This window comes from Rhinolophus sinicus, chromosome 5 (assembly GCF_057876585.1).
Source record: "Rhinolophus sinicus isolate RSI-liver-muscle chromosome 5, RSI-T2T, whole genome shotgun sequence".
NCBI classification, from domain to species: Eukaryota; Metazoa; Chordata; class Mammalia; order Chiroptera; family Rhinolophidae; genus Rhinolophus; species Rhinolophus sinicus.
Window position 1 is genome coordinate 59009663 of NC_142505.1, and position 12621 is coordinate 59022283.

Consider the following 12621-nt stretch of genomic DNA (forward strand, 5'->3'; position numbering starts at 1 on the left):
AGGTTTGAAAGAAGTTTTTGAATTCTGGGAGACATAAGGTACTAAATAAAATGCAAGACAGGTCCCATTTGCAGATGTTGATACAACCTGGCCTTTTTATATGCAGTCTCGCAGACTAATGCAAATCAAATGACAGGGAAATGGTTTCCCCTTACAAAGCTGGAAATTACCATTTAAATTAAAACGAACCAAGAAAATATTTCCAAAGAGTTGGGAAAGCGAAGATTAAAAAAATGCAAATTGGTGCACAGTTGTATATTTGTTCTGGCATGGCAGCAGAACCCGTGAGTGTGAGGGGATCGACCACATTATGTTTAATGAACCAAGCCTGTTTTCAAAACCTGCAACCTTAAATATTTGGCCCTATTTAGATAAAATAGGAAAAACATTAAGAATTCACTTCATTCCATTATTAATTTGCGAAACATTTATTGAGTGCTGACTGCCTGACAGTGTGCTAGGCACCAGGACAAACGGATAATTACAAGAGCACCGTCTGAGCAGACAATTCAAACGCCACACAGTAAGTGCTCCGATGGAGATCTGAGAAGGGTATAAGAAGCCACTTCTGACTTTGCCCTGTCACCCAGTCAGAGAACGAGGTCGTTTAACTAGTATTTCTGCACATTTGGAAATGTAAACACATCTGGTACCGATTAGCAAACTCCAAAAATTTTCTAGTTTTTCATCCTAAAACTCATTTAAAATTGAAAAGACAGATATCTTACTTCCAAAGTGGTGATTAATTTTACAGGAATTAGTCTCCTAATGCTTAAAATAGAAATGGGTCATCCATTTAAAAAAGGAAGCTGTTTGTCCTCGAATTTGCCATTTGGTTCTAAAAAACTGAAAATGGAAGAAAATGTTGAAGCTCAGAAAAAGATGACGTTACATTTTTTTTTTTTTTTAACTAAACACTCTGAAGATGCCTGAAGAACCATACTCCTCTCCCACCTCGTTTAACAACTGCTGGCCATCAAAGCAGACTGTACAACCTGTCAGAGATCTCAGGCAGCTAAGACCCTTATGGGGAAGCCCAGACCTGGGACTGAACCACCTCTTAAGTCGGGAGTTGGGCTAGTTACTTAACATCTTGGAACAACATCTATATCTTCGATTTACCTCAAAGATCGACTGCAGATTAAATGAGGATGCTTGTAAAACATTTTGCACAGCACCTGGCTGGCACACAGGCTCCAAAAATGGCAACTGTTCTAGGAAAGCAGAAAAGGAATGGGACAGATTTGTATGGTCTATCTGCTTGCTATTCCTGCCTCTGAAAACCTCATGCTGTACTGATTTTTACCACAGAAGCAAATATGAAGCAGTCAGATGTTCTAAGTTCTTTTCAAAAGGGATTTGTCAGCACACAGATTGAAAGTCATGTTCATAATCAGAGATAAATTTCAAAGCTGTGACTTAGTTTTGGTTGGGAGGAAACCTTATTTCCTCATCTCTACCTCTCGTAGTTGGTTTCAGCACACAAATACCTTGTAATTCCTAAGGAAGGTACTGTGAATGCTTTTCAATTCTGCGGAGATGTCTACAGAGGATGTGAGGAATTCTGCAAACCCAAAGTGCATAATGGAGCTACTGACCCAGCTCAAATAACAGAATTCAGAAATGACAACTCTATAATCAAATGATCTGGGTCTAACACTCCTGCCAACAGCCCCCACCTCTCAGAGGCAGATTATAGAGAGGGTTTCCCTGTCACATCTGGAATTGTATTATTGTTCTCTGAAAACCTGACAGTTGCTGTTGTTTGAAATTAAGACCCTCTTATTAAGAAAACGGGCAATGAGCTGGTCAATAGAATCTGGAGTGAATGCAAAAGAAAAGTCAATGTGTGTGTGTGTGTGCGTGTTCATATGCACGTACACCACTCTTTACACAGTGGACACGTGCAAACAAAAACCAGAGTCTATCTCTACTACACCCACAGGGACACATTTAGGTCATTTCTACAGTGTATGTGTTTCTCTCCTGTCTCATATTAAAGGTAAAAAGTACCACAAACAAGTACTGAAAAGTCCAACAAGAGGGAATTAGGAAATAAAGAAGAAAACTGGTAAAAACAACCATATGAGCTGATCACAGGGACAAATGTTAAGGCACAGACATGAAGTTTCCTTGACGAGCACCACGGGAGCTCCTCTTTCAGCCCCTCTTTACAGATAAGGAAAGGGAAGCTAAGAGAAGGTGAACGACTTGCCCAAGGCAATGAAGCCAGGAGGTGGGGGAGCGGGTAGGAGGCCAGGCCGCCCTGTCTGACACCAGAGACAGACAGCTCCTCCACTTCACCAAACCACCTCCCTGACTGTTGCCATGACCCTCATGAGAAGGGATGCTGTGCGCCATTATAACTTATTTTTTAGAGTCTAACAGCATAGGAAAGTTCCCACAATATTACAGTTACATGGGGAAAAAGAAAACAGACACTTGTTCCCTAAAAATTTCAACATTTCAACTTCTACAGAAGCAAATAAATCCGTGCCCCTGCACATGGCCGCATTATGTCCCCCAGCTGCCCTGGTCACTCACATGTTAGGCAGGTAGCAAGACTGGTTTCAACTGGTTCAGCAAACGATTAAGGCACTTATGTCTGCAAAACCTCCTTCGATCTTTTTCAATTACTTTATCTAATATCACTAGACTGATGCCTTTTTAAAAAATAAAATTAGTTTCCAATTGTTCTACTACACAGGCTAAATCTCACATCATCCCTACTGCAACGACCACAAAGAGACAACTTAGCGAACATGTTTAAAAATAGATCTATCAATAGTTATTGAGTATCGCTGGCATAGCCACCAATTACAATAGGATATGCTCCAAACATTAAGAAAAAAAGAGGTGAATTCTATCATAACTCTTTTGTTATATGATTATCTTTACCTATATAACAAAACCAAAATTGAATGAAAACAATAATCTGTATTAAATATTTATATTTCCAGTTCTTAAGACAATCTTAAAAATGCTAGGTTGATTCAATAATCTCAGTACAATTCCATTCATATTGATATTAAATAATTTTCTATTTAAAAAATGTACTATGGTCAATTTTCAATCATGTAGGCTTTCTGGTGCAATTCAGCCAAAACCTGTACTTTCCCATCTGTGGAGGCATCAGACGGAATGCAAACTATTATTAACATTGTTCAAAGTGGAACATAAAACATTAAACTTAGCAGGAGACATAATTCAATATATTCCAATAGCCAAGATAAAAGAGTTGGCATTATCTGCTAATGTAAATTATTTCTAAACTACAACAGCTAGTGTAGTCAAGACATGATTTATATTGATATATACACTCTAAGGAAAATGGTATATATGAACCCAGCATCTGGCTTTCAAGCCATTCACTACAGTTACAAATGACTTAATCACAACACAACACTAAAGATATTAACTATTCAGTTAATCATTTAAATTACTATATTGCTGTCACTCGCATAAAGATCCTTAAATTAGTCTGGTAGGTTTTTGTTTCTTTTGCTGTGCTTTTTTTTGTATTACCCACGTAGATTACTACCCACACCAAACAAAACAAAACAAAACAAAACAAAAAAATGAGGCTGAGATCTGTTATATGAGAGTCCAAAGGACTTGACCAGCATCTATGCCCTCAGTTTTTTCTTAATCTTCAAATTACAAGAATGCCTTGCACTGATTGGCTAATTCTCATTCTAGTCTCAATTCACTCAGACCTTTTCTTTGTAGACACAATTTATTACAACTGCGTGATGCCTGCAGTCGGACACATGGGTGGTAAGAACGACCTTTCATGGACAAGCTGGAATGAAAATCATAATTGGAGAAGTGCAAACTAAAGAAACGGAGAGATTAAGCAATTCACTGGAGACAAAAGCATTCAGGGCAAATCATGCAGCAGCAGCAGCAGCAGGTGGGCAGGCATTACCTAGTTCACTGTCCAGCTCCTCCGTGTGGACACCTTCTTCTCCAAAGGAATAGCAGGAATGAGACAGAAAAGAAAGAAAGAAAAATTCAGACACCAGCACCAAGAAAGGAATTCCCCTCAGAAAAATAGCAGCAAACACATCACGTAATTTTGTCCTTACCTGCATTGTGGCTTATTTCATTGGCTTGGCTAATAAACTCGAGACCTCAGTGTAAATCACAAAACGGTAAGAGCTGATATTGGTAACATAATTATAGGGCTCATTTCCTTGCATGTCAAAATCGGGTTTGATTGGTTGTAAAAGATGATAAATACCTTTGCGGTTTCACTGTTCTTAAGTGAAGAGTCACTTATTACAGACCTTATTTCAAGCAAACAAAGCTGTTAGACCTTTCAATATTAGTCCTTTTAATCCTTCAATAAGCCTCTAATCAGCAAGACAATTATACTCACAATTAGAGCATTACTTAACTTATAAGTAATACTGCTGCCTGAAAAATAGGAGGTGAGGTCTAATTGAGAATGCAGATTGTAAAATGAGCTACACTTCAATCTCTTTAAAAGGGGGATAGAAAGATGAATTATTTCATGATGATGTGCATTAGGGAAGGAAAGCTTGAAGGCTGCCCCAAAGGAGGCAGAGTTTACTTTATATAAGATTTCCAAGTCAAACAGCTCAGACATATTAGAATGAAAATGTTCTCAATAATTTCAGTGAGCAAAACAAGTCAAGATCCTTTCCATTACATCCCCTTCCTGCTGTCAGTAAAAGGTTTTGTTACTGCTAAGGAGAGAACACGGGACAGCACACAACAAATCATTTCACATTTAAAGCTTCTCCAGCGACAGAGCAGGTGACTGTCCCCTTCACTGGAAGCACCACAAAACCAGGGACTGTGCCTGTTTTTACACTGTAAGTTGCTCAGTGCCCAGTGTAGTTTGGGTACATGATAGGGACTAAACATTTCTCAAATCGATGAATGAATACACGAATGAATCGATTATTGACTTTAGTAACCAACATGGTCCTACACACCTTGTAAACTCTTGATTTAAAAACTCTACAACTGGCAGTAAGTTTTGACACAGGCATCGTTTCTTAAAAAGGGAATATGATTTATATAAAATCTTTCATGAAAATGCCCACTTGGGTATTATTTAATAATGTCGTTGGGAGCATTCATTCATTTCCTCAATAATTATTTAATGAGAACTACTATGTGCCAGTCGCTATGCTAGGGGACAGATATTCAAAATGAGCACAATCAGACATATCTCTATCCTTTTGGAGGAGACAAATCCAAAGTCACATAAAAAAAATTAAACTAAAACTGCAATCTCTTCTAGAGTAAAACACATAATAGAGTGACTAATCATATCTGGGGACAAGGGCATAGAAATAGTCCCTGAGTTATAATCTGAAGGATGTAAAAAATTTCACAAAAAGACTTAGAGTACAAAATGACTAGAATTTAAGCTCTCCCAGAGCAGGGCTTTTCGTTTACTGGGATCACTGGTAATCTGAAGTTCCTAAAACACACTTCACATATAAACAGATGTGGAATTTAAAAGTATTTTAACAAGAGCAAAGTGTACATCTAACTGGCCTGGAGCAGGAACTTGATGAGGACTAGTGGGAGTGAAGGGCAGAGAGTGGACAGCAGCGAGGATGAGATGAGCTATAGAGGCCGAACCACATCAAGCTTGGAGAGGCCAGCTAAGGACTGGGCATGTACTGAGCAGACCAGACAGCCACTGGACAGGGCTTGAGGGGGTGCTCAGTGATGACACAATCTACAAGACTGCTCTTAGTACAGTGTAAGGAGGAGAGTGGGCAAGAGTCTGGGCAGAAGAGGAGCGTGACCTGGATGAGGATGGTAGCGGTGGCAAAGAAATTAGGGAATGGACTGCAGAGGTATCTTGGAGGCCAAGTGAACTCAGCTCGTAGAGGGGTTAAAAATGGGTGTGAAGAAAAGTAACAGGTTAAGGGGGACTTCTGAGTATGCATGACTTTACCCTCAACTGAAATACGAAACACAGAGGACCAGGTTTCGGAGGGAAAGATCATTAGTTGGGTTTTAATCATATTGAGTTTAAAGTCTCTTTGGGACAGTTGGTGTGATCGATCAGGCAGATTAAAATATTGGCCTGGAGCTCATAGTCAAGTTCAAAGGCTTCTTAATTGAATGAAATACATAGAAATGACAAAAGGAGTTATACACTGAAAATCAAAATCCCAAACTAGTTTCTCAATTTTTGAGATAGGAAATTGAAAATAAAATTTTTTAAAAATAAGTATGATGCTGTACTGTCACCTTCCATGTTTTTATTACCTACACAGAGGAGAAAGAAACACAGGAACAATTTTGCAACCAACAAATGTTATTCTTCTTTGTGACATGATATAAACAACAACACAAGGCAGCTTTGCGTTAACTGGCAATAGAAGATGCAAATATGGGACGTGTATTTGTCATTGTGGAACAATCTGGCAATCTGGTTATATATTTATACTGTTGGTGTATACAGGCAGACAGACATACACATAATTTCTACTATGAAAAGAATATATAAATCCTAATGTTGAAGGGATAATTACCAAACTAAGTGCATTTGGTATGAATACATACTTGTTCTAAAGGAAGTAACATTAACATCAATGATAAGAATCCGAAGAATGAAAAATTACTAGATTTGGTAACAAAACCATTCAGTAACTCTTCTACTGCATTAACAGTTTTTCTCGGTAAAAGTTATTAGAGTTTTCTACCACCTATAAAATTATATTAACAGGCATTTCCATACATATAATTATAATGGACACTGACACTGAAGATCTTACGGCAATGAGAGTGTCTAAAGTGCCTTCAAAATCATCAGGTCATCAAGTAAAGTTTAAATTTTGTTCCATGAAGTTTTACAGTTGAATGTATTTTATGTTCTGATCTTTGAAAATTGGTCACATTTGACTAATCGGGATAGTCCATTATCCATCCCGTAAGCATGCAAAATAACGCAGGTGACAACACACCTGTTCCATTCCTTCTTCAGGACCAGGACTAAGCAACCAGAATAAGATGAGTATCTTAATCATGCCCCCTCAGTGAAAAGGCTTTATATTTCCACTTGAAGTCAGTCATATAAACGTAAACATGAAAGTCTATGTTCATTTTATGTAATCTGTGATCCAGATACAATGATGGATCTTAGAGTACAAGGTTTTGACAGTATTGTAATTTACTGGCTCACATTTTCAAATAAACTTTAACTACACACACACACACACACACACACACACACACACATACAACACACACATGTGTAGATACATACTTGCACACACACAATTCTGCCTGAGGATAAATTAATAAAGATCCAGTATCTTACAGTAAAACATGTATTCTATAATTATACTAATTCAAATGCCAGAAATGAATAATGAGCAGCAAAGCAAACCATTTCTCTTTTATTTCGTGCATACCAAAAAGTAATTTTGGTAGAACATGGGATAGACTTCAGTGTACTTAAAAGGAACGCATTTGTTCAGTCTCAATTGTTTTTCATTTTGGAAGAGTAATTAAAAATCCCAAAGCCTTGAAATAAACTTTTTAAAATAGTAACTTTTATAGCCAGTTGATTCTTTTTCAAGATTAACAAGGAGAGTGGGGGTAGGGTAACACCTGAGACTCTTTCTTGGAAGAACACACTTTCCAGGTACTTAAGATATACTCTAAGTTACACAGCGATTCTCAAACAAGTCAAGATCTGCTTTCCCTACATCAAGACTTGGGAAGTAATAGTTATGAAACATGAAGAGTTTTAAAAAAGCTACTAATCTTTTCCTCTAAGACTTTCATAATACAGGAGTAGAGTCCAATAGGTAGATGTCTATTTTTAGAGACATTCTAGAGTTTTCTCCAAGGTCCTGAAGGCAGAGGTTGTATCTTCATTTGAATAATTTCTGGCTGTGTATAGTTCCATTGCCAATGGAGATATGACTATACATCTGCCTTTATGTGTAAATAAATCATTCTTTTATAACAATTCTACTGATTTCCCTTCTGCTTTTGGAAACCAGAGTGCATTTAGTAGGAATTGGATTACCCTGTAGTTAATTTATTTTCATTTATTTATGTTTCACTGAGCTCTAAGCCTGCAGGATCTATGCTAAACCCAGGTAAATAGTGTCACGACTGTAGGACACGCAGGTGGTATCCACAGAGAACAGGAGGACTGCCCGGTGTGGGAAACCCCCACACATATGGCGTCAGAAGTGAAGGATTCTGGAAGTTGACAGAAAACTGTTTTTCCTTTCATAGACCATGGGACTCTTGTACCACAAAGTAGAAAGAAGGCTATCCACTATAAGCATCTCTTTTGTTGTTTATAGTACTCTGAGAGTTCAAATAGATCTCGAAATTGTTCAAATAAGGTTGATATTTGGGATTCAGGGAAATGAATGAGATTTTCCCCAGAGACTGCATTTTACATAGAAACAGAAATGAACTCAAAAAACAAATACATGATAATTACCAAATTTTAAAAGGGCATACAATGGAAGGAATTCAGAAATCGTTCTCAAAGAGGTAGCAGAATAATGAGAGAGTAGAGTCTGCAAACAGTAGGTATGCGACAGTGAAAATGAACGGCACTGTCCCTGCTCTTGGGGAATTGTAGGAACGGAGAGAGGAGACTCATTACGGTGCCTAATCCAGTCGGGAGTGGGAAGGGTGGTCAGGGAAGATTTCCAGAGAAAGGTACTATCTATGCTCAGACTGAAAGGAAGAAACAAATGTGATGCGTGATGTTCCAATTAGAGGCAACATCACGTAAGAAGGCATAGGGTGTACATGTTTAGATCAAGTCATTGGGAGCAATCATAGTCCCATTGCATTGAGTCCCCAATCGCAATGAGTGTAAACAGATATGAGAAAACAGAAAAGAAATAGGCAGAGACTATTTCTGCTTATTTGGAAGATGTCTACGGGGTGAAACTGAGGCTTTCATCTTAGAAAAACCAAAGGAAAAACAACCTCAACCCTACCCAAAGAAAGCTCTTCAACCGTTCCCTTACACCTGCCTTGCATATGGCCAAGAATTTTGAAACTGAAAGTTAGACTGATGATATTTTTGGGCAGCTGACCTAGCACAGGTCCAGATTACCTTTTGAAAACTCTTTGTTGAAACCTGGTTGACCTTTGCTACAACTCTTTAAAATTTGCATGTGTGAACAAACACCCAACTCACTTAAACCAAGACCTTCCGAGCCCCTTACCATCATCTTCACACTCTTCCAGAGGCTTCTGCTGCTTGTTCAGGCACCGAGGGTCTAACCAGGATGTTGTTTTTGTGTTATGGCTGAAATCCAGAAACAAAAACAAGAAATATGTTTGAAAAGAAAAAGGAAAAAGCTCAATGACAAAAGAATTACATACCCTTGAACATTTGCTCTTCAACCAATCAAAGGTACTTTCCAACAGCAAACCCACACCAGAAGAGAGCCTGATTTTGGAATTATAAAATGGCTTAGGAAAGATCTCAGGCAGGCTTTTAACTTATCTAAGATATAATCATTCCATTATTGAAAGCTGAAATTGGAACACCAGTTTAGTTTTGAAAAATGAGTTCCAAATGACACCCCTTGTCTACACTGTCTACTGCTGTCTACTTATTTTAGTCTTCACATCTGCTGAAGAGCAAACTTCAATTTATTTTCAATTTGCTATCACTTAAATCTTGAATGCTGGAATTCACAAAGAAGGCTGCTCCTTCACTCATTCTTTTATATAAGGATTCTCATGACAGTGTGAAATTACCTCAATTCATGCAAGTGGCTCACAGCTGCTAACACGTATCATTAATCACAGCACCCTAAACTGTGCTTCAGATATAGTGGAGGCAACCCCAAATTATCTATCATAAATTTCTATTTATGGGCCAAGAAAATCTTTGGCGAAGTTAAACATGTCACCGAACCGCCTTCTGAAGGCTATAGCCCAACTCTAGATGAAGTGTTTCAACCGACACTGACTGAGCCCTTGAAGGTCTGAAAGAGCAGGAACATTCCCAAGAATACTGCCCTTCTTCCTGTTAGAAATGTCACGAGAAGGATGGAAACACTTGATCTGAAGCAGAGCAATACACTGGGTCAAAGTTTTGCCTGAGCTCCCAGCCACTGCATGCAAGCTAAATAGGAGGGGCAAAGGACTGTAAATCCAGTAGTTTATACTGCAAACCAGAAATGAAAGCAAGACATTAAAAATAATTTTTTTGGAAATCTGAAGTTTAGGTTGTGAACATGTTGAAAAATCGCCAGTTCTTTATCTTAGATTTAAATCTTATTAAGTATTGAAAAATAATATGCCTTAAGTGAAAAAACAGAATGTGCAAATGTATACACCGAGTTAAAAGAAAAAACTGAATTAAAAGGAAAAATAGAAAGGTAATATAGTAACAACTATCACCATCAATACTACTTATTTGCTCACTTACGAGGTGTGATCAAACCAATACAGTGAATGTTTAAACAACAAAAAAAATTTATTACAGTAAAAGACACATTGCCATTAAATCCCTCTCAAAATACTCCCCCCTCACTTTGAGCAAACTTGTCCCATTGTTCTGGCCATTTTCAGAAGCAGTTCTGGAAGTCCTCTTTCGTGAGTGTCTTTAGTTGGCTGTCGTGGCTGCCTCAATGTCCTGAATTATTTCGACTTTGGGGAAGAGCCAAAAGTCACATGGTGCCAGATCCGGTGAATAAGGTGAATGAGGACACACCGTTATGTTTTATTTGACAGAAATTGCCATACCAGAAGCGATGTGTGACACGGAACGTTGTCATAATGGAGGATGATTTATGGCACACTTCAAAACACACCTCTCAACCGTAGCTCACACCTAACTGACGGCACCAAACAAGTTGAAGCTTGTCACACATTGTTACTAAGATTCTATGTACTGCTCCCTGTATTGAAGATCCCTGCCTTTCTGTTGGATGGCACTTGGCAGCAGCATTCACCGTATTTTGTGATCACACCAGATAAACTCCGTGTCACATATCGCTTCTGGTATGGCAATGTCCGTCAAATAAGAACATTACAGTGTGTTCTCATCCACCTTATTCACTGGCCCTGGCACCTTGTCACTTCTAGCTCTTCCCCCAAATCAAAATGACCATGAAAGGTAAATGTTTTGAATCGATTCAGGACATCGAGGCAGCCACGACAGCACAACTACAGACACTCACAAAAGAAGACTTCCAGAACTGTTTCAGAAAGTGGCAAAAATGATGGGATAAGTGTGTTCCAAGTGAGGGGGAATATTTTGAGGGGGATTAATGCAATATGTCTTTTTCTGTAATATATTTTTAAAAATGTAAACATTCACCGTATTTTTTGATCATACCTTGTATTCTAGAATTTTCTGTACAATTCTTGAAATTTTCTACATAATCATATAATCTGCAAAGAGGGATAGTTCTATTCCTTCCCTTCCAACCTTTGTCTTTTATTTCCTTTTATTGATTTATTATCCTGGCTAGAACTTACAGTATGATGTTGAATTAAGAGTGGTGAGAGCTAATATCCTTGGCTTATTCTCAATCTTGCAGAAAAAAATATTTTGTCTTTCACCGTTAAGTATAATGTCAGCTGTAGGTTTTTTGTAGATGCTATTTATCAAGTCAAGAAAATTACCCCATTCTTATTTTTCTAATAATTTTTTTCATGAGTACTGTATTTTGTTAAAAACTTTTACTGCATTCATGATTATGATTGCGTGATTTTCTTCTTTAGTCTCTTAATATGGTGGATCACATTGATAATAATTTCAAATATTGAACTAGTCTTGCTTCTGTGGAATAATACCCACTTGGTTATGGTGTATAATTCTTTTTCTGAATTATTGAATATTATTTGTTAAAATTTTGTTACAGATTTTTGCATCTATATTCATGAGGATATTGCTTGGCAGTTTTCTTTTTTCTTGCACAGTCCTTGTTTGTTTTTCGTAACAAGGTAACACTAGCTTCATGAACATATTTTAGAATCTAGAATCTCTTTTAGAAAATAGAATCTCTTCTTTTTTCAGGAAGAGATTGTGTAGAAATCGAATTCTTCTTTGACTGTTTCTCTAGTGAAGCCATCTTGGCCTGGAGATTTCTTTTTCATGAGCATTTAAATTACAAATTCATTTTCCTTAATAGTTACAGGGCTATTTGTATTATCTGTTCCTTATTGGATGAGTTGTGGTAGTTCACACTTCCTGAGGAAATGGTCTATTTCATGTAAGTTGTCAAATTTATGTATGCAGACTTATGGGCAGCATCCTCTTATCTTCTTTATGTCTTCAAGGTCTGAGGCAATTCCTTATTTAGTTCCTAATAATGGTAACTTGTGCCTTCTCTAATTTTTTTCCTTTGTCAGTTTTGCCAGTGGTTCTTCAATTTCATTCATCTTTTACAAGAATCAGCTGTGTGTTTTATTGATTTTCTCTACTGTTTTTGTTTTAGATTTCATTGAGCTCTGCTTTTTATTATTTCCTTCCTTTTACTTATTTCATGTTTAATTTGCTATTGTTTTTCTGGGTTCTTGAGCTAAGTGCTTAGATTGTTTATTAGAGATTTTTCTTCTTTTCCATTGGTTCAAAGCTATAAATTTACCTTTTATCACTGCTTTGGCTGGGCCCCACCTATT

General features: G+C 37.5%; 1 protein-coding gene across 20 annotated transcripts in view; it reads right to left on the minus strand.

Annotated features, from left to right (window-relative positions):
• Nucleotides 1-12621, minus strand: part of MAGI1 (membrane associated guanylate kinase, WW and PDZ domain containing 1) — a 590782-nt gene that overhangs the window by 82375 nt on the left and 495786 nt on the right. For 9 of the 20 annotated variants that reach the window (XM_019757181.3, XM_019757193.3, XM_019757187.3 and 6 more), the window contains exons 6-7: nucleotides 9204-9286; nucleotides 3929-3964 (exon numbers count right to left, since the gene is read on the minus strand). In XM_019757181.3, the coding sequence (XP_019612740.3) occupies nucleotides 3929-3964; nucleotides 9204-9286 (119 nt within the window). Of the gene's footprint in view, nucleotides 1-3928; nucleotides 3968-9203; nucleotides 9287-12621 lie in introns of all 20 variants that reach the window. The other 11 variants (XM_019757182.3, XM_019757189.3, XM_019757194.3 and 8 more) reach the window with 2 other exon arrangements.